Genomic DNA, 27,681 nt, shown 5'->3' on the forward strand with positions numbered 1-27,681 from the left:
AAGTTGACAGAAGAGAAAAAGTTCATCTGCCTTTTTTTAATTTAATTTTGTTTCCATTTTTTGGTTTAAATACATATCTACTAAGGATTAATCGTATTTTTTGTTCGCAGGTTGTTTAAAAAAAGAATGGCCTCTTTCGTGTGTCCCAAGCGACTTGAGTACCGATGTAAATTTGAATTTTTATCACCAAACCCAATACATACAAAGGGAGCAACAGCAGCTTTAAATTCATCTACTAACAATGAGAGCATCGGTATGTCAACGTATAACTTGAGAAATCATGATGACCTGGTTTTCTGCATAAGGAAGTATAGTCCGAGGAAATGTTCCCTGTACTTAACTTTGCTCTGATTTTCAACTTTCCAGTAACAACAGCGGAGAGAGGGCTTGGATCCGCACTGATGCCTTGTGGGATTGTTTCATCAGGGCTGTTTCTAAAGAAGTTTTGGAACTACTCGATTTTTTAAAATTTGAAGGTCCATTGGGATGTTTTAAGCCATTCACATTAATTCTGAGTCAGTGTTCAAGCTACTCAACCTACTAATTTTTTATACCCATGTACTGAGAAAATCAGTAAATGCACAATGAAAAAATACTTTGCCCATTTGTTGCAAAAACTTTTAAATTTTAGAAACTGTCATCTTAAAAAGAAGGTATTTTTTTTCTTCAAAGAAAAAGAAGAAAAAAAACAAACCCTTTGATGCCTAGTTGACAACCGAGCTCTTACATGCATGTGATTCTGGTACTTTTTTCTTGTAAGATTTTGTGAGAAACTTTATGTTGACCTGCTTTTCTCGGAAACGAACTTGCAAACTCAAAAAAAGCCCTCAAAGTTGAGACAGTAACGGAGAGGATCCTCCTCTCTATGCTAAGACTCCATCTGTACATCCCGTCAAGCTCTCCATGGGCAGATAGAGAGGAAAAATATTAGCAGGGTTGCCACACTGTTTGGCAACTCCAAGGCCGAGTTCAACTGGGCATATAGAGTCGGACGCTCAATGTAACTTGTAGGATCCTCTCAATTAAGGCCTCAACTTTATAAGCTTTTCCTGAGCTTGGAAGCTCGCCTTAAAGATAACCAGTGGCACCATCGTATTTCTCGCAAAATTTCACATTAGTCATTAGTCATAATAATCCCTCCACCCGCAAGAGCAAGAGTTGCATTGATGATTCACCTCCGCATGCAACAGCTCTATCCAAGCTCGTTAAATTATCTTGATACCCAACTTGATGACAAATGCCTCAAAGAATATGTTTTAGTCTCATGCCTTTAAACAAATCAGAATGGTCCCATGATAGAATCCATGGCTCCATGGATCTGAACTACTATGGACCACTGCGTTGTAGTCAAACTCTGAAATTTTTAAAAATGTGGGTTTTGTCCGGGCAAAACAAGTTTTGTCAGACCTGTTTAGCCCAAATTATGGAGAATGTAAGTATGAAAATGGAGAAATTCTTTATCAGAGTATTTCGGTCAGTATTCTGAGATCGAGACTTCTAAAAAAACACGAAGAACTGCAGGCTGATTATTAAAATGATAGACAAAACGAAAATGAAGCAATCTTATTGGTTGAAAAGGGTGGATGTTATAGACCAAAGAGGAAAATGATGCACTAACTCTAGGGTCTCTCATGGATTGCAGTCAGTTAGTCAATTACTTATCTCCTTCGTCCACTTCAACCACCCATTTTCACTAATAGGATCGCTCTGTTTGCCCTTTGTCCTCTTTGCCTATTGCTTCAATTTCAATATTCAGCCTGCTTTGAATGATAAGAGTAATGCTTATCGTATGCAGATGCTCAATTTGTAGGGCATCTCTGGAATGCAGGGGCCATTCATGAAATATGTAATGCTCTGAGGGGAGGGAGGGTGGTCGAGGAGAGAGTTTTGCCATTTTGTTTTAACGTGTTGAAGGATATAAACCTATGTAACAGAAGCGGTACGAAAAGGGAGGGGGGTAGAAAAATCCGAAATTCAGTGTCACATATCGTTTGGACTCCTTAGGAGTGACCATGCTTAAGATGGTGCATTAATATTGAATGCCAGCATTAAAGTCGAAAGAGAGGCAAGTCGCAGGCAAGAACAATGCCGGAATGAGCTTTTCAACAATCACTAAAATTCATATTATTTTGTCAGAGTAATAAATAACTCCCAAGAAATTGTCAGGGGAAAATGATGCAAATTAGCTTCACTTAAAAGTGAACTGGCCCTACACATGAATATCATGTAAGAGCGGAATCTATCTGATCCTGGACCTGGTTATATGGTGTTGGGTTATCTTGGTGTTCGAGAGAAAGAAAGGGAAAGAATTTATCATGATTTTAACTGATCACTGAAACTGAAGGTTTTACTGTCATTCACTAATTTTGGAACAAAGCTCATCGCACCTATTTCTTTCCTAGGTTCCATTCAGTCAAAGCACGATTCTTCTCCGACACACAGACCACAAGGATACAAACAGACCAAGTAAGAATGGCCTATTGATATTTTTATTTGACAAAACCTCTTTCCTCTTGAAAGTCTCAAGAAAGTCGCATAAATTCAGGCTTCATAATACTCATGATGATATAGGCATACCAAATACTTAATACATTCCTAACATTGAAAGCCTTTCAGTGGGAAAGTTGATCATAGAGAAAGCTGTGGCAACATTCTGCTTTGTTTCAAATTTAAGGTGATTCGACGGACGCCATTTTTTGTGTCAGAGGGACGTGGTTTATCTTATCAATTCGTTCCATATTATCAGCTACTTGTCATTTTTTTTAAATTTCAAGATTGTACTGTTGTACTGATTGTACTTCTGTTGCCATGAGACTGAAAAATTTTTGTACCAAATTTGACGAAGAAATTTCACATAATAACCTAATAAAGGCAGGGTTATTTATAGGAAAAATATTGCATTCGAGTGCAGTTTTGAAATCAGTATCGAATGTGATATTTTTCCTCTAAAAGATCCCTGCCTTTATCATGTTGAATTTCTTTGTCAAAGGTACATAAATTCTTTATAGTCTTATGACAACAGAAGTGCGATCTTAAAATTTAAAAAAAAAAATGACGAGTAGCTAAAATTATGGAATGAATTGATGCGATATATGGCATGTTGCTCTGACACAAAAAATAGCGTCCGTCGAATCTCTTTAACAGGAGAAGAAATAGTTAATCTTAAATCATTGCTGCATGAAAGATCTTCATTAGTTAGTATGGTTTTCATATTACACTTTTATTTTGAAGTGCATAGTTTTGCTCTGACTTTAGTCCCTCTAAGTAGTACACCAAAAAACCATACACTTTTTTAATCGGAAATTGCTGCTTTAGCTTTCAGAATTCATTTTTATAATAAAAAAAAGATCTTCTAGACGAAGATGGCGGTTTTTTGAGACAGCCGCCACACTTTTTTCAGAGCGTACCATCTCATTAAGTTCACAGCCAATTTTCGTTTTCTTAATCTCATTTAAAAAACTATTATAATCATGAATAAGATTGAAATTTTTCTCTGTGACGCTGTAACTTATAGATGTTGAAACAATTTCAAGATTAGATGAATATTTAACTTACAGAGAAATGGCTTTTTCATCTGAAGGAACTGTGTCAGAAAAGTATGAGGAAATTTAATGCAGCACCCAAACCGGTTTTGCATGCTATGAAACACACCCCATAGAGCAGCTCATGTGAAGCATTGTGGAGCTAGATGAGGTTTAAATGGCACTTAGGTGCCAATTAACGTCCTTTACAAGTCGTATGAGCATTATATCCTTGTATTCATTCATCTGATTTTCATTCTTTTGGGCTCGTTTGAAATTTATGTTCAAATCACTTCGATTCATAGGATTTCTCAGGACTGACGAATCGATCTGTCAAATCGCGATCTATTAAGATCTGATAAATTGAGGTCTGATAGTTCACAACAAAACTAATGATTCCTGGACTCCTCTGACTGAACTTCTTTCCATGACCATAAGAATGAACCCTGAAAGCAGCAATTCTCGATTAAAAAAAAAACAAAACAAAACAAACAGGGCTTTCCTCATTTTGAGACAGTAGCTTGCCCATTGAAGTCTCGATTTGGTTCTTGGGTCACTCATAAGTATTAATTTTACATTAACTCATTGGCATTTATTCAGAAATTGCAGAAGATTGTGAAAATGTATCTTTAAATTCAATTCTGTTTCAAGAAAATACTAAAAAACTGGTCATAATGATAAAAAAGAAAAAAGAGAAAGAAAGAAAAAAGTTTCAATTTACCTAACCATCTCAAGCCTATTTTCCCCCAGTTTTAAGTCCATGTTGCCTGGTCCCCTTCTCTGAAACACTGCCCATATAATTTTTAAATTTCATACGGCGCTTCTGAAGCCAGTATTGTGGAATCATATCAACAGATGATCAGTCTGTCCACTTGTTAAGTGGGAGGCTAATTCTTTTATCATGTCCTTCGTGATTTTAGCAGTCAGGAAGAGGAAGATGAAGATGATTGGACACCAAGACCTACCAGTGCAACGGAATGTACAGGCAAAGCCAAGCAGGAGCCAAAACTTTCAAACGGAACAGAAAATGAAGCTGAAGATGACTGGACTGTAAAAGTTAACCACTCCTCTGATAATGTGCAGGAAGACAAATGTACCACAGGAGCTCAGAACGCCAAAAATATCTATGAAGATCATTGGACTCCTACAGTGAATAAAATCAAAGAAATATCCTTAAACGATGACTGGAATCCTAATGAGAACTGGAATCCTAGGGATTTAAGTTCCTCCAAAAATTCGGTTGAAGTTAGTGAAAATGGTGATATGGATTCTGGCTATTTTGACACAAAAGTAAGTTGCATGATCACAAAAGTCTAAAAAATTCTTTGAATTCTTCAAGCAAAAATGTGCAACACAACTGTGTAAGCATTAAATTTAGACAAAATTTTAATACAGTGGAGCCCGTATATAACGAAGTTCACGGTTCCCAGAAAAACTTTGTTAAAAGCGGACTTGTAAATTGTTTAAACAAACGGACAAATCCTAACCTGCGAAAATGGCTGATGTCAACGAGGCGCTCACGTGCGGCAGCTCTGGGAAACGCTCGACGATAGCGCTCCTCGCGGTGTAGAACCCAACTTCATGAAACGCTTCAGGAGTTGCGTAAAACCCGGTTAAGTGTGGTGGTAGAATCTGGATCCTACCTGCTTCCAAGATTTGTCTCCAAGAATCCTCTCAAACGCGTATACAACACCTCTCCCGGAAAGCTTTCTGGAGAGGCTCCTGGAGAAAAATGATGGAGGTGAATCCTGCTAACTGGAGACATGGGATGAATCGGCGCGCTGCCGGACTCCCCCTCCCCTCCATCGCAGACGTGTGCAAGTGTGAGAGAGTGAGGTGTGAAACATGCGCGGCGGGCTGCGCAGTGAGCGCTCACTTTGTTATCCCTTATTCTCTTTTATTCGTAACCTCGTGATTCTGCGACTACCACACGTATTACTGCAAGCGAGCAGAACTCGTCCAGAGAGCAGAAAGTACCAAACTTAATAGCGGAAATGGCGGCAAATTACTTTGTTATACGCGAGGTGCCGCCGCCAAGACTTCGTTAAACTACTACTACTATTACTGTACTATGTACTTTTCTACTATTGAGTGTATATGAGGACATATATGTAACAATAGAGGTCACTGACATCCGCCATTTATTGCTTTTTTCGAAATCTAAAGCCTCCAAGAATGCCTGTGCAAAGTTTCAGACTTCCAGCGCAATTTTTCAGCGAGATATGAACTGAAAACCGTGTTATTTGTAAAAACAGCCGATGTGAAAATCCACTGTTTTCCCCGGCCGGCGCGGCAGGACTCTGTGGAGATTTGAACCCTCTTGAGATAACTGCCTGCCCACCGGCCATGGGCTGCAGCTGACACTCAAATTATACGTATCGGGACCGTCTCGCCAGAATTGTTGAATTTATAACTGATTTTAGAATTTGTTCCTTGTTTTTGTTGTAAGAATTACAAACGGTTTAGTCTCTTGATCAATTTTGTTAAATGACTCAGCATTGACTTACTTTTAGGTCATTTCAATCGTTTCACCAGCCTTACCCTTCCTGAAGACTTTGTTTCATGCATAAAAAAGTGTTTGCAGTAAAAATAGCAGATGTCACATTTTTTTCAAACCGCTCCTTACTCCTCCAAACTTACTCCTTCAATTTTTCACTTACAAAGATCGTAAAACGTGTGTTTTTTACCGGAAGAGTTGCTCTTTATCTTTATGAGAATCCTCTCGGTTCTACGGGCGGAAAAGAGCAAAGCTTCAAAAACTTCAAACGCGATTTTCTCTTAATGTGAAAACTCAACATCCACTATTGTTACAGATAAGTCCTCATATGGAAGCACTAGAAAAATGAAAATTACTTCGTTATATTCAAAACTTTGTTAAAAGGGAGTTCGTTATATACGGGCTCTATTGTATGTTGATAAGGAAGTTGCAGCGTTTGTTGTTGTTTATCGTGGATGTGATTTTCTTCTAAGTGTTCTTTTGAGACGGTTATCGTGCTGTAGACCTAAATTATATTGGTTGAATCTTCACGATCCATTTGATGGTGAAGTTCCTACGTCCAATGTAATGTCATAGATCTCCTTCAAAGGCAATGTATTAAAGTCATCCTCTGTCAATATTATTTTGAAATGTTAATATGTGCCTCCAGACGAGGTATGAATGAAAGCACCACTCAAAATGTTTTCTCCTATAAAATTTTTTTATCATGGAATCGTATGCCAGAAAATGTCCTCAAGACCAAATCAAGAGACCGGCAACAAAAAGTGTGTGATAGTTCGAATAATTTAGGTATGGTGAATTCAATATCATGAGCTGTACGCATGAACTCAAACTGCCCGTTCAAATGCATCACCATACATGTAGGAAAAAGACCTCACATTTCTCTAAGAATAAGTTGTCATTCAATTTCTTTTTCAGCCAACAGTTTCAAGCCCTAGTCTTCAATCTAGACAGCCCTCACGCACAGGATTCTTAGTTAATTGTACTGTTCAACCACAAGAAATTCATAAAGCAACTGGGAAGAATGGAATGCAGCATTTAGTGCCAATCACAATTTGCGTAGCAAACTCCCCATCTGACTTTTATTTTCAGCTGAACTCCGAAGCAGAAGGTCTGAAATCTTTGATGAATAAAATGAAGTAAGTCATTACATTGTGTGCTCTTCTAATTGTCTTTGTCACAAGTTATGTACTTTGTGTGTATTAAGGATTTAAACCGTTTTTGAAGAGTACAAGAATACCTTTCCCGATTTGTTAGCGCTTAGATGTTGAATCTTAACATTAATTTGCTACTTACTTGAGATACAAGATGCTTTTTGCAGTGATTTTCTCAGGAACAAAGTATACTCGGATCCCCTTGTAAAATTCTTACCTCTATGTGGTTCGAGAGAGGCAGTTCTCAAAAAGCTTTCTTACCAAACGTTTCTTTTTGCAGACGTAACCTCCAAATACCTTCTTTTACCATGTGCCATTGTGCCAAGTATCAGAATTTGTTCTGAATTTTTTTAATTTTCTGCAGAAGACTCTGAGCCTCCTATTGGCATCCCCATCCTTGGAAAATGTCGTGAGAGGCAGAGTTTTCTTCCTTCTTACAAACTGGGTACCACTATCCTTACCCTTTTCATTCCAAAGCACTCTTTTCTCCACTCACCAGCTATTATGGCGTGTCAATTAATGGATTTTTTTCTCATTATGTTTGACACAGCCAATCCCTCTCCTCTATTCCCCTCTCCTGGTATTCTTCACCGCAAACCAGATATTCCTGAGCCGTTCTTTGTTGTAGCAGCTTGATATTCTGGAATTTTTCCCTCAAAACGCTTAAGAATAGATACGATGGCAAATACTCGGTGTTAACAACCGATGATATCACCAAAGACTTATAAAGTCTCCTCAGAGGAAAGCTACTTTTCAGTCAGTTAAACACAGTAGATGAGAAGACATAAACACCCCTTAATTTTTGTGTTTTTTGTATTGGAACTTGCAAATAACCGTAATAGCCTCCTCACTAGTCTCACTACCAATACCAATTTTTGCTACGGTTTTTTAAGTTGACAGTTTGAATGGTTTGTCATGTTTTCATCCCTTATTAATCAGTCTGCTTATTTTTGCAGTCAATTTTACCTTGGAATTCCGAAACATCTTAGTCCAAGTGACATTATAATTGGAAGCATTTATGTTGCAAAATTGCCTCCCAGTGGAAAATGGCACAGGGTTCGAGCTCTATCAGATTTAAATAGTGGAAATGAAGTTGATGTGAGTATAAAAGAATACATACCACTTTACTCTTTCAAATTTGCGTTGAATTTTATTTCTTTCCTTATTATTTTCTACAAATTCTCTTAAAAGTTACCCAAGCAGAAATGAAAGAAACTAGTTTTAAACAAAATATTTTCATGTAAAATTCCACAAGAAACTTGTCGGAAAATACAATTAAGTCTACAAAAAGCTTCCCATAGGTGAAAAAAGGCACCTCTAATGGGCTTCCAGACAAGGTTTGAATGGAAGCATCATGCAACCTTTTTCCCCTTCGAAATTTCACAAGAAAAACAAATCCTGCAATGGGAAGTATGAAAATCAACTTCCAAACAAGATGTAAGTGTTTAAATTGACATTGGTCCAATGGCTAAAATACAAGTGACGCTTGTCTTTTACCTAATCTAACTTCCATTCGATCCATGTTGTAAATACTTGATTATACCTTGCTCAGGAGTCCATTTCCAAACTCTCTGTCTTGTGGATCATTTTCTACCGAAGATTTTGGAGAGAATTTATGTGTTGTTTTTTTTACTGACAAGGGGAACTTCCCAAGCTGCCGCCTCCGATCGGGCTGAAAAAATTCGTACGAACTCTTTGGATGAATTTATTTGACCCGTATTTTTTTGTTTTTTCCAATGCCCCCCAGAAACACCCCAAAAAAATTCCGGAAAGTTTTGCTTTGAGCGCTTGAGTCTATATACGCAGTAAGTATAGCGGCATTTTCTTACCGTCGAGTGGTGGCTCTGTGGTAGCGCGCTCGCCCAGTGATCCGGCGAGCCCGGGTTCGATTCTCGGGCGCCGCGCCAAATTTTTACGACCGAATTTTATATTCTCACACATTTTCACATCGATTCCCATTTGATACATTAGATCTTAAAACATCAATTAATTTACAACCATCAACGATCAATAACTTCTTCAATTTGAAGTATAGATTTTTTTGGGGAGGGGGGGAGGGGTCACGCGCGCGATATTCTCGCCAATCACTGTACTTTCACATTAGCAGACGACCCGCTCCGCCCCCTCACATCGACATATTTCTCCCGATCACCCGTATGAGTCATGATTTTTCCCATCATTATCCAGAAGATGATAATGAAAAATTGTAGCATTTTTAATTTGAATGTTCGAAGTAATTTTTCATTATCATTTTCTGGATAATGATGGGAAAAATCATGACTCATACGGGTGATCGGGAGAAATATGTCGATGTGAGGGGGCGGAGCGGGTCGTCTGCTAATGTGAAAGTACAGTGATTGGCGAGAATATCGCGCGCGTGACCCCTCCCCCCCTCCCCAAAAAAAATCTATACTTCAAATTGAAGAAGTTATTGATCGTTGATGGTTGTAAATTAATTGATGTTTTAAGATCTAATGTATCAAATGGGAATCGATGTGAAAATGTGTGAGAATATAAAATTCGGTCGTAAAAATTTGGCGCGGCGCCCGAGAATCGAACCCGGGCTCGCCGGATCACTGGGCGAGCGCGCTACCACAGGGCCACCACTTGGCAGCGAGAAGACGCTGCTACACTGCGTTTATACACTCAAGCGCTCAAAGCAAAACTTTCCGGAATTTTTTTGGGGTGTTTCTGGGGGGCATTGGAAAAAACAAAAAAATACGGGTCAAATAAATTCATCCAAAGAGTTCGTACGAATTTTTTCAGCCCGATCGGAGGCGGCAGCTTGGGAAGTTCCCCTTGTGAGTTAAGACCTTGTGTAGTTGCCCATCACAGATCTCTAGAGTTCTTGCCTTTGAGTATGACATCATGTGGATCAAGTCCAGTCAAAAGGAATCAGGTTTTTTGGGAAACCCAGGAGTCTGCTTGTTGTAGAATTTCTTTTTTACCTTTGTCTCTATAATTTTTAATTTTAATAAACAGACTTTAACTTCAGTAAATTACAGGACCTTTCCTTATTTATTTTTGACCCAGTAGTTTTGATTCGCTCCAAAAATCATCATTTTTTTTAAATTTTTATTATTTCGATTCCCCTATCCTGAACCCGAAAAGAGCCAACCAAGTGGACAATTGATCCTCTCTCAGATTTTTGATGGGTAAAATCACTCAGAGGAAGGAACCAACCGCATAGTAGCTCTCATGAAGTTCTTATGAGCAACTAACGACTGGATGAAAAGTTCTTAAAAAGATAAGGAAAACCTGAAACAGACAGGGAATTTCACCCGACCCTGAAATTTGAAAGAGGCTGTAAGAATTTTAACACCTGAAATTTCACACAATTCAATTGTATACTTGACTGGAAAAGATATTTTGAAGGAATTACAAATGCATTTTACACGTTTTGATCATTTCTGAACAGACTTACTTTTAACACTTTGAACAGAGCAATGTGTCGTTGGAAAACACCTCATTTATTTATTTATTTATTTATTATTTTTTTTTTGGGGGGGGGGGGTTCTGACAGGCTCTCTGTAAAAAAACATGGAGTGATATTTTTCCAAAGTACTGACCATGAGTCTAAAATAATACTGAGAGGCACAGGTGCATCTAACATAAACCACCGTGTTATCATATTGTCATTGTAAACTGTATTCAGTACTTATGCAGATCAACTGAACTTGGTCCTTACCAAGAAGGCCTACCAGATACGTGGTGCAATTCTCTAACTTTTAACTTTTATTTCCAGCTTTTCTTCGATACCTTTGCTTTAGCCAACTATGAGACAATATGGTGAAGAAACGATTTGTTAAGTGTCAACAAAATTTTTGATAATCATTGAAATTAAAATAATGGCTTAACTGTGGCAACAGTGTGCTAAAATTATTATTTCTTTTAGTTAAATGAACAGATCATAATTTGGTGTTTCATCAGTACAAGAATGAGACATGATGCCCCGCTCTCTGTTTGCAGGTTTTTTCAATTGATTATGGACACACTGGCAAGGTGCAGTGTTCCGAGTTGAGGTTATTGCACACAAATTTTGCCAAAATGCCCGCGCAGGGAGTTCATGCTCAGCTCAGCTTGAAACCAGCTGAAGGTGGAGAATGGCATCCAATGGGTCGGCAGCTTTTCGTCAAACTAGCACGAAGGTTCATTTGGTCAGCAGAAGTAGTGAAAATCATAAACCCAAAGGTAATGTTGATTGATTGATTAGCTCTCAAGCATAATTTACTCGGCCAACTTTTTGACCCCCCTCTTTCCTTGCAAGGCAACCTTGAGAAACTCTCTCACCATAGTCATTTTGACTTATGAGAAACTGGCCAGTCCAATCCAAATACATCAGTAAAAGAATGGTGAAATCCTGTAAAATAGCTGTTAAAAATCTCCTTCTGGTGAACAAAAGTTCTTTTTTTAAAAAAAATTAGAGTATCATTTGAGACAGACAAAGGGAGATCATGTAGTGTCCCACTTGATTTTGATAATAATGTGGCCAAAAATATCCTGACAAATTTTTTAAACCCGGATTTTTGTAGTATTAGCAGATGGACAAAAAATTGTCAAAAAATGGCGAAAAGAGCTTACTGTAGTTGCAAAACTAGTAAGCAAAAGAAGCAATAATTCCAAGAAGGAAAGCATTAGGAAGGGTAATTTAAAATCTTTAATTCACGCAGGTAGCTTGTTTTTTATCTACTAGACTGACTCCTGAAATTGTTATCAATATTCTCTTCATTATATTTTTGTCAAGTTGAATCCAATTTTAACTTAGTTTTATATTCACAGTCTGTTCAGCAGAAGGTTGAGGTTTTGCTGAAAGTCAAAGGAATAGCTTCCAACTATCTCTCAAGCCAACAGAACTCACCAGGCTCTAATAAGAAAGAGGAACATGCTATTAAAGATGTAATTAACGAGTTCATCAGAGATTTGACCCATGTCTAAACCACTATCACCAAAGGTATGATCTCAAAAATTTTCTTGTTACCCATTTTTTATTTCCAATTGGCTGTAAATAAGAACATTTCACTCATTGCTTATTTTTTGACTGCGATATTAATAAGAAGGTCGAGTTTAATGTGCTGCAAGAGGAAGTTTAATCTTGAATAAAATCGTGCCTTTCTTTGTTGCCTTATATTCAGAAGATTTGGTCAAAGCTTGATCAAAGTCTTTATTTAAGTTTACCATGAGAGAAAGTTTAATCTTTAATAAAATCGTGCCTTCCTCTCTCTTCTATGTATTTTGAAAATTGAATGAAGTGGCTTCTTAATAGAGACCAGTCTAATGAAAAGTCATTCAATTTTTTTCCTTTTTTCTTTCTAGGTCAGCTCATTATTTTCCTAAGTTTAGGTCTTAGTTCTTTTTTCATTTTGTAATTTGTTTTTATTAATGCTGTAGAAAAGGTGCCCCTCTGACTTTTAAACACTGCTTCATATCAGGAATCCCTATTTTGTGTGTGACAGTACAAGGTCTGTTAGATTAAAAATCGGATTTTACTACTCATCAGGCAATCGTTCACGTGAGCTATGAAATGAAAAAAAGTACTCTCAGACCAAGTATTTCGGTTTGCGACGTCGAGACTTTATTTTTTAAATGGAAAACTACTCAATGTCAATCCTTGAAAACTTCTGTGTTTTTTCTTCTCAAAGAATTTTAAGAAAAATGTGAAAATTTCAAGTAATGATATTGATTTGTTCTCCTTCAAAAAAATAAAATTGGAGTGGAGATTTTTAAACACCGCAAACAAGATACGTCGTTTGGTAGTCTCTCTGTCAATATACAATTATCAGCAATGTGCATAGTAAATTGCTTACACACTCATAACAGTTAGTGCAATCAGACTTGCACATTAGATGAGCATACTATCAATAGCAACAAAAATTTAATTGATCTTCGATGCTGCTTTTGAATTCCCTCTCCTTATTAAATGCAGCTCAATTAAGAAAGGTTTAATTCTATTTTTTTTTCTTCAATTCTTCATTCAATGTTTCACGTGTCAGGGGCTAATTTTGTCAAAAATCCTGTTTTGAATTGATTCACTCTGATGTTCTGTTGAATGAAAAACTCAATACTTTATCACCCATAGTATTTGAACAGGTTATTAGTTCTGCACGTATATAATGCTCAGTCTTCATTCAAATTCGGGAAAACAAAGATTCCTTGGAAAGGCAAAATTAGCAATAAGCTAAAGAAATTTGTTTTTTATTACTAATTAGACCTTGTTGGTTCAAGTGATGAAAGTGTTTTCTCCCTAAAGCAATTGTTAAAAAGAAACATCAATTTTAGTAATTTTGTTTGAATATTTTTATTATGACTTTGAAAAAATTTGATAAATTATTCTTTCGGCAAAACTGCGTTATTACTGGTTAAGATTACTCCAATGAACTCGGTGTTCTTTACTCCTTACAAAATTAATCCATCATTTGACCAAACTGTATTCACCTTGATCAGTAGGTAAATAATTAATGTATTCTCATAATATTTTTTTCTCTTTTGCCAAAGTTTATGCAAGTTATTTTTGTTTCCATTCCATTGTACATACTCTCTTTTTGTAGCTTTTTAAACTTTTTTGTGTCACTTGAAAATACTTACTGTTATTAAATTCAGATCTCATACTTAGCCGCTTGTACAAGTATTCAACCAAACACCCCATGTAATAATTTCATGCAAGTATTCTCTCTGTAAATTGGCGGTATTGTGAAAGCATTTTCATAATTTACATTTACCTTCTTCACCCATGTAATGCCTTCTCTTCCACTGGGTAAATAATTAAAAATTAACTGATTCCAACTAACTCACATCATTATAGTTTTTTCTGCTCTTCCATGTCATGCTCTAAATTTTAAGACTCCAGGCAAGTACACGTGAAGTTGAAAAGGTGCCGCCAAAATCAACTTTTTTTTCAATAGTATGAGGGCCAATTATTCAGGGTCCTTTGGAGCCCCTCTGGTTTTTTATTTACACTCTCTGAAGGGAAAGAGATGAGTAATTTTAGTGAGTAGGCACACCTTAGGCATATGAGTATTTTCCTTTTGTGTTAGCTGTTGATAATTAATTGTAGCGTAAGTTCCGAAGCATCCTGCATTTTTTTCTTTTTTTTTCAATTACTTTAGCCTTGAATTGATCTTTAGCTTTTTCCTATTATTTCCTACAAGGATAAACTTTGGATAAAAGGGATCAAACTTTGGTCTTTATCAATTTTGATTGCGAGCTATAATAGGAAAATTTGCCACTTTTAAGGAAGTAAAAAATGAAGAGAAATGTATCCGGTAATAAATTAACTTTTCCTCTTCAAATGTAAAATGGGATTCACAAATTAAATATGATGTCTTGAGTCCAACATGGCAAAATAATTAAGATTATACCTTCGTGGTAAATGTTTTGTTCAAAAATCGTAAGTGATGAGCTTTATAGGGGGTTTGGTAACCGGGAAAAACAAGAAAGACAAGCATCTACTCTTAAAATGTAAATATACTGATTTAAGTATTTATTCTTCAGTAGTAGTAGGGTCAATGCTTGGAAGTAAGTTAACTGGTGTTACTCTTTAGTAGCCTTGCGGTGGGGCTCTTGGTATGCATCCACTTGTGCTCTTGAGACTTTCATTTCTTCATATTGTGTGTTTCCTGAGAAAGAAAAAAAATTGTGATTTGCACCTTTCCAACTTGATTCTAATCCTGTATTGAAGTAACTTTAGAGTATCATACGGAGTTCTGGAGCTTCTAAACTATCAGAAGCTCTTGAGGGTTCATATCAAGTCCAAAATTTCCAACAAAAAGGTGTGCTTTAACTTTATATATGAATTTTCTGCGCCAAAACGCTCATAGTCCTTTCCACCACAACCAAGCCCATAAAATTAAATCAACATCTGTTTGAAATCATTGCATCAGTCACTGGTTTTGGGTGGAGGCTCATGCTAGTGTCATACTTTTAAGCCTTTTGACAACTTTTCAAACTCAACCGCATGCAACCACTAAGAGCGTCAATCCTTTTAAAATCAAATTAGCATGGAATTTTAGTGCATCATCATCAGAATTTCGTGTTGAAATTAAATTTCACACCAGAAAGAATCTTCTCCAGTCATTATTTTATTGGGTGTAATATAACCTCAGAAGTTATCAATGTAGGCAAAGTCTAATGATAGAATAGTCTGTAAAAATTCATCTTTGAATATAGCGTGCAGCATAATCCGAAGACCCAAAATCATTGCATAAAATATTTTGTGCTGCAGATCAGATGGTGTTTCTTGCACTGTACATTGTACAATCAGGAAAATATGAAAACTGTTCCTTAGGGTATTGGACTTTGGCAGAGAAATTTAACATCCCATCCCTGTTGTTGTAGTGTAAATTTTATTTCTTTCTTTCATTGTTTTGTTTAGATTTTTTCTCACTCTCCTCCAACTGTGTATGTAACTATATTTCATTCAAATATTCATGCAATGAGCCAAAACTATCCCAATTCTAAGTGTTCAGAATAAGTTTCTTTGTAATATTAATATTTTAACGGAAATCTGTTTCAGTTTCCAACTTAAAAGGTCGATGTAAAAGTTAGGTACCTAGAGGAATCGATTTTAATTTGTTGGTCCAGAATTCAAAATAAGGCATGGAAATTTTTTGAAAAACCCGGGAAAATCAGAGAATATTCTTACAAATTTGACTGGTAACTGTGTGGAAACATCTTAAAAATCGAAACTAATTTGCTGTGCTGTTTTTGGATGGAGGGGAAAGGTTTACAGTTTCAAAGATCTGTATATTTACCTTGTCGAGACACTTCTTGTTGAGATGAGTAATCTGTGCGGCGTGCATCCTGTGAGTAAGGATGCGTGTTATGAGTCAATTCTTCTCGTTGATACTGTTCTGGCACACCATCAGTATATTTTTGTGGCTCATCTGAATAATGAAGATCCTGATGATATTCCGGAGTAGGATACTCAGCTTCCGGTTCGAAGAGATCACCTTGATTGGTTCGATACTCTTGGTCTTGATAGCCGTCTTGACCATATTCTTCTGTGTGGTGGACGTATGGGCTCGGATCATTTGCTTCGCCGTACATGTTTCTTGGTTGCTCATATTCTCCAGAAGTTATGTGTTGATTCTCATAACCTCTACCATATTCTTCCGGAATTCTTTGACTATAATCTTCGCCTTCGGTACCAGGCGCATACTCCTCTAGCTGTTGTGCAGTTCCGTAATTCTCATTGTTCACTGGATATTCATTTTGATAGCTTGAATATTCCACCCTCCCATCTTGACCGTAAATAGGCTCTGGAGCAAGAAGTTCCTGAGACCCGTGTCCATCATACTGCCTAAATTCATCTTGTGCATGAGAATGTTCGTAAATTTGATTTTCGTCATAAACATCCTCTCGCGTATTTTCAAACTTAGGATACTGGCTTGGATCCTGGGGATAGTTCTCATTTTGTTCAACATAGTGAGACTCATCTCTGTACTGAGTGCTTGACCCGTCATACACAATTTCGTTGTAGGGTTCTTGTTGCTCCAGGTACTGTTGTTGTACGTGCTCATCATACAGTGGCTGCCCTTGACTCTCGTATGGTGGTTGCTCTTGCACCTCAAATGGTTGCGGAGGGTTCTCTTCGTACACCTGTTGATTCGGAACCTTACTTTGCTGTTTTAGTCCTTCATATGAAAGTTGTTGCTCCTCATACCTTTGTTGAGGCTGATTTTCATATTCAGGGTCCTCCTCATATTTCTGTTTCTGTGCCCTCTTTTGCCGTTGATGTTCCTCGTAAGAAAGTTGCGGTTGCTCCTCATACCTTTGTTGAGGCTGATTTTCATATTCAGGATTCTCCGCATACGTCTGTTTCTGTACCCTATTTTGCGGTTGATGTTCCTCGTATGGAAGTTGAGGTTGCTCCTCATACCTATGTTGAGGCTGATTTTCATATTGACGGGCATTTTGTTCATCCAGTGGCTGTTGCTCTTGATCAGTGTAAGTCTGATGTTGGAACATCTCATACGGCCTCTCAAGGTGCCCGTCAACCTCTTGATGCACTCCATCATACTGTGGAAACGCTAGTTTCTCAGAATGGTCATTAATCACATCTGCTTGATGAATAGCTCCAAAGTCGACCTGTTGTGCTGATCCGTTCATATCTGTATCCTTTTGGTTTTTTCCCATCAATTCTGAGTCTTCATCCGTGTAAGATGTGCGCTTTATTCGTGTTGAATTTTGTACGTCAGAGAAGTTTAGTTCGTTTTCTCCCCCATCAGCAGAAGGCCCCTCATTGGTGACAACTTCTGATTTGACAATCGGTGGAGACTCTGTGGAAGTTTTCCTGGAATCACCATCGATATCTTTCAGTTCCTTTTTTTGGCATACGGCATCAGTGTGCTTTAATTCAGTATCAGCTTCAAGCGTTTTGTCTTCTTCCTCTACTTTTAAAGTGGTGTCACTTGCTGCTTTGCGTTTTTCATCTTCAACAGTTTTTCTATTACGAGTCTCATTTTCTCTGTCAAAAGATTCTTCAACTGTCCCGGTTTTCTCCTCCTCAATGGCTCCTTGCTTTAATTTTTCTGTGGCTCTTGATTCTCGCTCATGTGAGTTCCTTTTTAGTTCAGAGTTTGTTAGATCATCTATGCACATCTGTCTGGGTGTATTTTCCTCATATTGTTTGTCCTTGGACTTTTTACCCTTATGATTGTTCTCATTATTATTTTCATCCTGATTGATGATGTGGGTGCTGTTATCATTATCTTCATCTTTCTTTTTAATTGCAGTTTCAGTTATGATATTACTTTTAACCTTCTCTGTCTCTATTGTAGGGTTTCCAATCTGAGGAATCAGTGTAATTTCTTCCGTATCTGCCTCAAAGATTACGACTCGAGGAGTAACCATTTTTTCAGCCACAGCTTGGGAACTATTTTCATCCACATGCCCTCTCCCTAATGATCCATCATTTGTGTTGCCAGACATGTTTGTACGTACTTCGTCACGATCGTGTTTTGTATCTTCATAAATTTTGACTGGGGACTTTTCAATATCTCCCTTAAATGTAGTACTCATGTCTCTTTGATAGAATGGCACTTTCTGAAAGTCAGATTCATTAAAAGGGGAGCTTAAGTAACTCCGACGTTGACCAGAACTCGTCTGCGTATCACTTACACTGGAAGAACGGTTTGACGGGTAAGATGAGAGTGTCGACAAATTTGATGGATAGATGTTGTAATTCTGGACCCTTCCTCTTTCTTGCAATAATGAAGTGCTAGAATTTTTATGCAAGACGTCATCATAAGAAGAGGGAACTTCTGAAGAAAATACAACATGTTTGTACAGATTTGCTCTATGAGATACTGTCTCTCTGTCTGATAGTGTCCGTAGTATTTTCTGATAATTGTGCTTTGAGTCCACGGCTGAATAATTGCCTGTTGTGAAACTTTGGTTTGGTATTGAATGCCGGATCAAATTGTTGCTGTAGCTAGCCAGCCTGTCTACCTCTCTTTTTTTTAAGTAAGTACGTACGTCCGCATCTTCCTGGCTTTTATTCTTGATTCCATTCCAAGATTGAGACAATCTTGAGTATCTATCTATAATTCGCTTACTATTTTCGAGTTTACTCTTAATTATATTATCGATATAAGTATCTCTTTGCAATGGAGTTCTCATGGCAACTGAGTCACTTCTGACTCTTTGATGCCTTGGTTCAATATTCGGAAAAGACTGATAATGGAACCTGCTCATTGGTATCTTTGAATTTCGAGCCAAGTTCCGGAATCTAAATCTACTGAAATCAGAATAGGTATAATTCGATTTTCCATAACTCCCAGGCCCAGTATTATAGGAATAGCTCTGCATCTGCTGCCTTTTTAACCGTTCACAATTATCACAAAGAGTAGACTCCTTTCTGCTGCTTTTATAGTGGCTATCAAACTTGCTGTCGGGAATTGTAGTCAGAATAGGTGCAATGAGATCACTTGCATAACATTTTTCGTTGCGTTCATCGCTGATGAAAGAGTTCATATTTACTAGCTCACCACCCCTATTCTTCAATGATTCACTCGTGAATAAGTTCTCAGGTGAAGTCAAAACGTCTGGTAGATAATTTTTCCCTGACTGACTTGCGCGTGTTGACTTATTATCCAATACAGAACTTAGTGTTGAAGTATTTCCCTCAAAGTAAGATCTACCTACTGCTTTAAATTGAGGTAGGTAGTCGTCTATTGAATACAGTGGTTCATCTACATAAATTAACTCGGGATAATGGCTCTTAATGTCGTACATTTCAATCAAATAATTTTTCTTGATGGGATACACTCTATTCAGGTACGCCTCATAATGGTCCTGTAAAGAAACCAGTAATATTCGGTAAGTTTCATTGGAGAGGTACATGGAAGGAACTGATCCTCTTGCAGAGAGATCAGGCTACGCACCTTTTCAAAGTTCAGAAGGTGATTATTTTACGTTTCAAACTCAAACCTTCCTAGGTACCTCAAGTTCGGATTGATTGTCAAAATCGTCCAATGGGACAGTCGGAAAAATTATGTGTATTAGTTCCAGTAATATTTGGTTTTTAATTTACACTGTGAAAGCCAACATTGGATCTGCACTTCAAATTGTCTTTCTCCCCATCTGGGAAGTTACTGAATCAATGCAAATATGCTGCAAAGAAAGAAGATGAAAGACAAGCCAGAGTTTAATTTTCTGCCTCGAAATTATCATTTCCAACGAGATTTAAAGAATAACCTTGGAGAAAATATTGTTTTGCCAGTTTGCAGCAAGCTTGATATTCAGCGGTTATTTTGCAAGTTTGCCGCGAATTTACAGCAATATCGCAAACTAAGCCTCAAAAGGTTTGAATTTGCAAGCTTGCATTGAAAAGCAAACTAGCCGCAAGACTTCAATCCTGCAGCTACTTTGCTGCAAGTCAGTGTGCTGTTTGATGATATTGACATGCGGTTTGCATGAAACTTTCTCAATTGAAAGTGGGCAAATCTTTTAAGGGGACCATGGCCCCCTTGGGCCTGGCCTCCTGGGGTGGTTGTGGGTGGGAGCAATTTTCGAATCTCTAATAAAAACCCCCAGTTGTGTGATACCTCATTTGAAAGATAATGAAAGAAGAACATTTTTGGCGCAAACCGCTATCTATCATTACTATGTAGATGAAGGTTTGGCATTCGTAGCTTTTCTAGCAGGGGAAGAACGAATTTGACATCAGAATTAAAAAAATTGCCCCAGTTTCAAGATGGCGGAAAAATAGAATCTCGGTTGTTCATTGGCCGATGTAGATTAATTTTGGTATCCGAGGTTGGACCAAATCTGACATTAGAATTAAAAAATTGCCCTGGATGGCAAGTTTCAGGCCCGGATGAATCAGCTGATGAACAACCGAGATATTAATTTCCTGCCTTTTCAAAGGGCACCATCTTGAAAATAAGGCAACTTTTTAATTATTCGTTCTTCCAATGCCAAAAACCTCCGGATGCCAACCTTCATTCAAATCGGCCAATTAACAAGCATGAAGTCAATTTGCCCCATATTTGGAAGCAATGAGAGATGGCGACCTGCTATTTGCGGCAAAAATTTTCTTTTCTATTATTTTTCCAACGAGCGCTATCACACGATGGGGATTACCATTTGAAATTCGAAAGTCCCCCCCCCCCCCCTCAAACCAAATTGCCCACTTCCATTTGAGGAATTTTTGTCCAACCCGTATTTCAATACCTGCATCCATTCTCGAGATATTAACAAATAGCCATTCTTATCGGACACCCTCTATTCTGTGTGTACTCTGTTTCCAAAAGGGCACCCCTCATTGACCCCACTCACTTTTAACATGCGGAGCCTTTCTGTTTTTGCCAAGAGCAGAGCTGCTTCATTGCCTATACGCTCCATCACCTTCGTAATTCTTCTGTTCCGATCTTCCTCTTTGTTCCTCTCGCAAGTCATTGTTACACTTCTGAAGTCAGACTATCTATGAACTCGACTTTCTGAAAAAACAATGTTATATTATTACTGAGAAAAGAAAATCAATTGAATGTCTCGGTTACCTAAATAAGCGGCCATGGATACCTAGTGCAGGAGAATCCATATTAAAAAAAAGGGCCAATCTTCTTTCATGTATTTATAATAACTTTTAAGTACCTACTTGTATGTCCAGAGTCCCCTAATAAAAGCTTACCATTAGGTACTACGAGCCTTCTCCGGAACCGCTACCGAGCTGCTAGAAATTTAATTTTATGTTTTGAAGACACATTATTCAAAGAAAATTAATCAATTTTAAGAAATTGTACGCTAATAATTTTTAGAATCAGTAGTACCTTTCTGAACCTCCGGAAACGTTTTTGATGATCTTCCCGCTGATGCGACTTAATAATTATGCTAAGCTGATGAGGTGCTGTGCATGAAAAACTGAGCGAAAACACCTGTGCGTCGTGACTCTTGTGTGACCGAGTTAGTTCCCTTTTTGGATAGTTCGCCTCTATGTTTCTAAGCGATAGATATTATGGCTTAAAAGCCGGTGAACAAGGTGCGGCGAAATTTAGGCCAAAATTAGGGTGGAAATAAGCTGTGGGAGGTGCAACGGATGTAAAAATTTTAAAATCGAGGTATACATCATACAGGGTGTTAGAAAAGTCCCCTCCCCCCCAATCTAACTTTTTACCTAATCGAGGTAGAGATTTGCAACTTGGAGGACGTTCCTAGGTCAAAGGGAGCTACTTTTTGACCCCCCCCCCTAAAATTTTCAGGGGGCTCCCTCGGGGAGGGGGGTAACGGACCCTTACTTTTTATTTTCAAATGGAAAGACCCATCTTGTGATACCTCGTTCAAAAGAGCATAAAAAAATAAAACTTTTCGCGCAAACCCGAAGTCAATATCTCAAACCGTTTCAAAATGGCGGCCGGTTAAAGGTGAAGATGGTCGAAAATTGACACCGCGGTTTTTTGTCGATGGCTTTGCCTGAAACTCGATGATAGGGGGTATCTTAACAGGAGAAAAACTAATCTGACGTTAGATTTTCAAAAAAACCAAAATTGTCAAAATTACGGCTGGTAAAAAAATTTTAACTTTGTTAATCTCATGCCAAAATACCCCTAGATTCCAAGTTTCAGGCAAATCCATAGGCAAATAACCGAGATGCCAATTTTCGGCCATGTTGAACTTTAACCGGCTGTCATTTTAAAATTGTCGGTTATTTTGAAAATCTAACGTCAGAATCGTTTTTCTCCCATTAAAATACCCCTCAGCATCGAGATTCAGGCAAATCCATCGACAAAAAACCCAGGTGTCAATTTTCGGCCATCTTCACCTTTAACCGGCCGCCATTTTGAAACGGTTTGAGTTATTGACTTCGGGTTTGCGCGAAAAGTTTTATTTTTTTATGCTCTTTTGAACGAGGTATCACAAGATGGGTCTTCCTTTTTGAAAATAAAAAGTTGGGTCCGTTACCCCCCCCCCCTCCCCAAGGAGGCCCCCTGAAAATTTTAGGGGGGAGGGGTTCAAAAAGTAGCTCCCTTTGACCTAGGAACGTTCTCCAAGTTTCAAATCTCTACCTCAATTAGGTAAAAAGTTAGATGAGGGGGGGGGGGGGGCTTTTTTAACACCCCATATCTGTCTTTAGGTGTTTCTTGGCCCTCTGGACGCACTCACTAAAGTTCCAAAAAAAAAAATCATGAAATTTTACGCGAATTAGCATGCAATGTTACATCTCTGGTTCCCTCCCGCAATGTGCGGATGTTCGTAAACAGAAAAAAACAACTCGGCCCGTGCTGTCACCTCAAACCGCGCGCGAAGCGCTTATTTCCCGAAAAAAGAAGCATTATAGCCTTCCGAAAACCTAAATACCTCCTTTCAGACGCGTCTTTTTAATTTTTTCTTTTAGGGCGTTGCTAGCCTTACTATCATTTAAGGAATAAAACTCTTTAAAACCTTATAAATTATGTATGTTTCAAAAGATAATATTTACCTTTGAACAATTTCATTAAAATATGCTCCTAGGCTTTTATTCGATACAACTCGTTTCCAACCCACAGATTGGTATGCGAACGCACTGTATGGTCAATTAGTTTTTCAGACGGAAAACCCATTTTGAGCACTCGAACGCGCTCTAAAATTAAGCTGCGACTCATTCAGAGGTAAACGAACTTTTCGTGAGGAATCCGATGAAAATGTAAAACATGAATGACACGCGTGATACATGTGTTTAATATTGGAAGTTTTTCCGTCCAAGCTTTAAAATATTCACAATAGGTATTCAAGTTACAACTAACAATATTTTTCCAGGTATCTGCGAAGTAAAATAATTTTGCGTTGCAAAGCCTCGCCGCGCTGAGGAAAGGTCTATTTATCGACCTTTTTTTCTCCTTATTCTGTAGCCCATTTTCCCCTTTTCTAATTTTCTTCGGATCACGGACATTTTTTTGTGTGCTTTTGTGAGAAACGTTGATGATATTTGCACCTGGTTTTGAGGTATTATTTTCGAGTTCTTTCACGTTACCGGCAGTACATCAAATTCGTTTTTCTCGTAAAGAAACACCCACAGATTTCAAGTTTCAGGCAAAAACTAAAATCCGAGTTTCCCTAAACGGCGGCCGGTCTTTCAAAATGGTCTTTAAGTGGGGGGAGGGGGGGGGTGAGTATACATATTTAACATCAAGTTCATTTTCCTCATCCGAAAATACGCTCAGATTCCAAGTTTTAGAAAATCGATTGACTAAAAACCGAGGTCTCCAATTTTTGGCCATTTTGAACTTCAATCAGTCGCAATTTAAAAAAAAAATCGGTTTTTTAATTTATGTGACATGAAATTCGTTTTTTCCGTGCCAAAATACCCCTCATGTAGCAAGCTTCAGGGAAAGGTATTGGCAAAAAATCGAGGCCCCAATTTTCGGTCATTTTTAAAGGTAACCGACCGCCACACTATGGTCCCAATCCGCTCGGGAGCGCTCAAAAATCGATATTTATGAAATTGGACGACATTTTTTTTTCGAGTCAAAATTGATAAATATAGTATCTACGGGTCATAAACTACACGTAGTATACCTCAAAAAAATTTCTAGTCACTTTGAAAGTGTCACAAACTGTGCGAATAGTCGGATATGTATTTTCTGACCCGTGAAGTGGCTATTTCTAACAAAGCGTTCGGAGCCTCTCCTGAATCATGAAATAGTCTCTCAGAATTTTTGCTTATACCATTTTGTAGAGGACTCTAAGAGGATTGTAACGCACTAATTACAATTTTTCTCCGAGGCATTCTGATACATTCTACACAAGGTAGAAGTTGGGTACCTATTTTTCATGAAAAAATGCCAATTTTTCCCACGTACTTTCATTTTAAAAAAAAGTCACCAAAGGTCACCTAATGAGACACCTTTAGGGAGCTTCTACACATCCTTTGGGAAGCTACAGTAGAAATATTTCGTGCTTTGGTTTGCTTTTTCTCGAGAAATCGAATTTATTAGGTCTCTAAATCGGTGGCGAAAATAACGGTATTTAGCAAGTTTAGCCATCGATCAATCTGCAGTCGTCTTAAACTTTTTGGAGGCATGCGACACCTCCAAAAACGTGCTTAAGTAGTCTCTATGAATCCTTAAGAGGGATTTTGAACCAAAAATTGTTGGTTCTTCTAGCTTTTTGAACGAATTTTGAATCTTTTTCGTACCTGCGTGTTTCCTTCAAAATACTGTATTACAACCCTAGAAAGCCCCTCGAAAAATATTCTGAGACATTTGGCACCTCCAGAGACACTTTTAAGTCGTTTCTACAGATCCTTAGGAAGGCAACCGAACCAAAAATAATTGCCTCCGCCTGCTTTTTCGACCAATTTTGAATTTTTTACGTGACTACGTGTTTGCCCCAGAAAAACTCAATTTTTTGCCCTGAAAAACACCTGTAATTGCAGCCTTAACACGTGCTAAGCAATTTTGCATCTACAGAGACGCTATTATGTAGCTTCTATGAATCTTTTTGAGGTTGACCGTTTCGAAAAAAATTTGGTTCCCCCTACTTTTTGAGATTTTTTGAAAAGTTTTCCGTTCCGCAGTTTTATCTTTAAAAATGCTCTTTTCCATCCTAGAATGTACCTATTGATGTAAAATTCCTTACTTCCCGAATATTTATCCATTGTTGATTTAATTTTCCTTAACGTGACAATATTGCACCCCCCGCTCTTCAACATTGTTATGTACCCGATTTGCGTTTCCCGGCAAATCAACATAAAGAAAAGTCTTCTCTGAAGCATTATTTCGACATTTTTAAAATACAAATGAATTTTGGATCTATTTCATTTTTTTCAGTTTAGTTATCCTTTAAAAAAAAAAAAAATAAATAAAAAAATAAATGGGGGGGGGACGTCAAAAAATTAAAACATCCTTAATTTTGCATGAACTGTACATGTATGTGCAATGAAAGCATGGTTTTCATCCAATCTAAGCAAGTATAACAAGCCAATCGTATGGCAGTTTGTGATTTATGTGAAAAAATGACGGTAACTTTTGCCAATGATTTTTTAGGGAAAAACGGAGGTCAAATTCGGATTCAGCGCATCAAAATCATGAGGAAAACATATCTTAAATGCATTAAATGTATTTATACTCAAACGGAGAGCCGCTATGATTTTTGATCACTGAAAAGTGAATTGGGACCATAGTGCGCCATTTTGAAACGGTTTGAGAGAAGGACTTCAGTTTGGTGAAAAAAATGTTCATTTTGTATGCTCTTCCAAACAAGGTATCACAAGGGGAGGTCCATTTGGAAAAAAAAGTTGTGGTCCGTTACCCCACCCCTCCAAGGAGGCCCCCTGAAAGTTTTTTTGTGGGGGGGGATGATATCCAGACAAGTATATTTCATGTTTTTTCATCTTTCCATATAAGGGCATGTTTTATGATCAATACTTAAATTTATACATACCTAATCAATGACTTTCTTTGCTAACAGTGGTTTTGTAATGTGCTCATTCCTGTTACCTATACACTTTGCGTAACGGAAGTATCACATCACGTTGAGTAAACAATTTTTTTTTTTTTTAGGTATAAAAAAATGTCGATGTTATTTTTTGTCCATAAATTGTTGAAAGTAAATATTGCATAAATTCCTCGTGTGTAATCATCACATTCAAGGGCTCCCAGTTCGTGCCTGCCAACCGTTTCTTTTATTTTTAATTCTATTTTTTTTTCTACTCAAAATATAACCGTCACTAGCAACAGGGTGGTCTTTGAATGGAGGATACAATATGTAGCGCGATATAGTTCCAGTCGTTGCACACTTGTCTAAGGCGCGGGACGGTCTGTTCGATTAAAAGAGAAAGCCGCACTAACGGAAAATTCGTTGGAAAAAAGCTCATTAGTCCTCAACACTGTGCTAATTGCTCAAGTTTTGCCACAGAATTAAACCGGAACCGAAGGCGGGGATGGAGCAGCAAAGAAGGAAAAGGGGATCACGGAGGCACGAAACTGACTGCTCTACCCTGCAACCTTACAAACATCTAGAAAATCTGAACCGTGGATTTGATGCGATTCGTACAACTTAACAAGACCATAAAATATGTTGCATGTCCTTTCAGTTTACCCTTGGTTTCCCGCTCCAATCCATGATGACTTGGAAGGTTCCAAGTAATGGAATGCACGCGACTGAGGCGCAGTTAGCACGCAGTCTCGTGTTCTGAGCTGAGCCTTATAATAGTAACCTATATCTGTTCACATTGCTCCTAAACTCTGATCAGGAGGAGGGGAGCAATAAATAAATAACTGAGCAAGCAAAGGATGGATAAAATAAAAAAGGACAAAAAGCTGTCTGGCCTTTTTGAGAGAAAAAGACAGCAGGTGTTAGAACAGTGGATTTGTCACGGAAACGTGAGTAGTTGACGATGAACTTCGAAAAGAAATCTTTTCTCGCATGCAAAAGCTCGTGGCCCCGTGAGGAAAGGAGGTGGTCACCAGGTCAAGTTTGGAATTGAATTTCGGTTGTCATTTCGGAATAATCGTTGGCATTTCAAGGTGAGCGCTCGCTACCTCCCGATCGGTTCCCTTTTCGTTGTACCTACCAACTCTCGCCATCCCTACTATCTTACATTGTCACTCCTCTTACGTAAGGACGTTTCTCAATTTAGCGTGAGCCCTGTTTTACTTATGAATCCATGCTGCCTTGGGCTCATGCTGAAATTGAGATAATATGCACATAAAACGCCTTCAAAGAGTCAAGTATGTAACGAGCTAAGATCAGTACGCACAACATACTCGTAACAACAATTGCTGCAGACGCAGCCACGGCGAGTTGCTTGTGCCCAAAGAACGCCTTCAGAGAGTCTAGTATGTAATATGCCAAAATCATTGCTCAATCTATGCTAATGCTAAATCATGCTCAAATTGTACATCATATTCGCAACAACAATTGCTGCGGATGCAGCTGAAGGCGAATCAAAAACAACCGTATAATACATGTTGAAAAACATTTTAGCTCTATAATTAATATTGTTACCAATAGAGAGTTGTATTTTATGGGCTTTTTACGGGGGATTCTCGAAAAACTTTTTACTAAAAACTAAGTTTAAATGCAAAATAAAATA

At 37.9% G+C, this 27,681-nt stretch overlaps 2 protein-coding genes across 8 annotated transcripts in view; one reads left to right on the forward strand and one right to left on the reverse strand.

Annotated features, from left to right (window-relative positions):
- Positions 1-13,960, forward strand: part of LOC109044116 (uncharacterized) — a 29,356-nt gene extending 15,396 nt beyond the window's left edge. For 6 of the 7 annotated variants that reach the window (XM_072297469.1, XM_019061656.2, XM_019061659.2 and 3 more), the window contains 7 exons: positions 111-253; positions 2,403-2,466; positions 4,442-4,811; positions 6,937-7,157; positions 8,129-8,270; positions 11,142-11,363; positions 11,952-13,960. In XM_072297469.1, coding sequence (XP_072153570.1) covers positions 111-253; positions 2,403-2,466; positions 4,442-4,811; positions 6,937-7,157; positions 8,129-8,270; positions 11,142-11,363; positions 11,952-12,107 — 1,318 coding nt within the window. In that variant the 3' untranslated portion in view covers positions 12,108-13,960. The remainder of the gene's footprint in view (positions 1-110; positions 254-2,402; positions 2,467-4,441; positions 4,812-6,936; positions 7,158-8,128; positions 8,271-11,141; positions 11,364-11,951) is intronic. The other variant, XM_072297467.1, reaches the window with a different exon arrangement.
- A 655-nt stretch (positions 13,961-14,615) lies between these two features.
- LOC109044115 (uncharacterized) lies at positions 14,616-27,681 on the reverse strand. Its single transcript, XM_019061655.2, has 4 exons — positions 26,028-27,681; positions 20,949-21,109; positions 15,920-19,463; positions 14,616-14,785 (listed from the first exon to the last, which is right to left on the reverse strand). Exons 2-4 carry the CDS (start codon positions 21,066-21,068, stop codon positions 14,700-14,702), a joined length of 3,750 nt encoding a protein of 1,249 aa, XP_018917200.2. The 5' UTR covers positions 21,069-21,109; positions 26,028-27,681; the 3' UTR covers positions 14,616-14,699.

This window comes from Bemisia tabaci, chromosome 2, assembly GCF_918797505.1.
Source record: "Bemisia tabaci chromosome 2, PGI_BMITA_v3".
Classification (NCBI taxonomy): Eukaryota; Metazoa; Arthropoda; class Insecta; order Hemiptera; family Aleyrodidae; genus Bemisia; species Bemisia tabaci.

What these genes read in the sequence shown, in the direction of transcription:
- LOC109044115 (XM_019061655.2), bottom strand. Translation starts at nt 21,068, where the DNA reads ATGACTTGCGAGAGGAACAAAGAGGAAGATCGGAACAGAAGAATTACG. An exon ending in AAAGGCTCCGCATGTTAAAA is followed by an intron (nt 19,464 to 20,948) that starts GTGAGTGGGGTC and finishes GTTTCTTTACAG; the next exon opens with GACCATTATGAGGCGTACCT. An exon ending in ACAAGAAGTGTCTCGACAAG is followed by an intron (nt 14,786 to 15,919) that starts GTAAATATACAG and finishes TTTCTTTCTCAG; the next exon opens with GAAACACACAATATGAAGAA.